Source organism: Galeopterus variegatus, unplaced genomic scaffold (assembly GCF_000696425.1).
Source record: "Galeopterus variegatus unplaced genomic scaffold, G_variegatus-3.0.2 Scaffold17499, whole genome shotgun sequence".
Lineage (NCBI taxonomy): Eukaryota > Metazoa > Chordata > Mammalia > Dermoptera > Cynocephalidae > Galeopterus > Galeopterus variegatus.
In genome coordinates this window covers 1-929 of record NW_007743610.1, presented here as the reverse complement: position 1 = coordinate 929, position 929 = coordinate 1, and the positions used below count along the sequence as shown (strand labels likewise).

Sequence of the window (929 nt, the reverse complement as noted above, 5' to 3'; positions counted from 1 at the left end):
TTTTACCTGGAGATAATGTGATTTCTACTCATTTCTTTTAGAACGTCCAGTTGCTGATAATGAGCGAATGTTTGATGTTCTTCAGCGATTTGGAAGTCAGAGGAATGAAGTTCGTTTCTTCCTTCGTCATGAACGCCCTCCCGGCACTAGGGACACTGGTAGGAGTACTCTGTGATTTGAACTTTATTTTGTGCATTGGATTAGCTGGGAGTAGTAGGAGGCACATGATGAGGAGCCAAGGACTTTGACAGGTGAATGAAAGGTCTGGAAGTTGAAATTGTGGAAATAGACCACTATTCTCAGACCTGACAGTGAGGAGAGAAAAGGGTATGGTTTTGTTTGCAAATGGGAGAAGTTTGAATATAGTTTTTTTTAATGCAACTGGCAAGGAGCCAATAGAGCAGCAGCTTGAAAGTATAAGAAAGAGAGGGAACACTTGATAGGGTAGGAGCCCTTGGGAAGGTGCTTCTACAGCCCTAATGGATATACTCCTCTTAGACAAGAGGAAGGATCCCTCTTCCATTGTAACAGGACAGAAAGAAAACTGTGGCAGATGCTGTTAAATTTGTACATTTTACTGGAGCAAATCGAGGGAATTCTCATCTGAAAACATTTGTTTTCTTTGAGGTTGGGGGTGCTATGGATTAAATATATGTTTCCCCCAAATGTTCATATATTGGAAACTTAATCTACATTACAATGTAGTGTTTAGAGGGTGGTTATGGGTGTGGTTCTGATGGTTTTAAAAAGAGAGCAAGCGAAGAGGTTAGCTCTCTTGCTTAGCCCGTTTGCCATGTGATACCCTGCATTACTGTAGAAGGCCCTCGCTAGGACTTCATTCCCTGGACTTCTCAGCCTCTAAAACTGAAAGAAATAAATTTCATTTCTTTATAAATTACCCAGTTTCAGGTATTCTGCTATAAGCAACA

The 929-nt window shown here is 40.9% G+C and overlaps 1 protein-coding gene across 1 annotated transcript in view; it reads left to right on the top strand.

Annotated features, from left to right (window-relative positions):
- The window catches only part of LOC103582710 (apoptosis-stimulating of p53 protein 2-like), a gene marked incomplete at its 3' end in the record, with an annotated part of 6606 nt that extends 6448 nt beyond the window's left edge, over positions 1-158 (top strand). Inside the window, exon 3 of the mRNA XM_008564229.1 lies at positions 42-158. Coding sequence (XP_008562451.1) covers positions 42-158 — 117 coding nt within the window. The remainder of the gene's footprint in view (positions 1-41) is intronic.
- Positions 159-929: the final 771 nt, after the last annotated feature.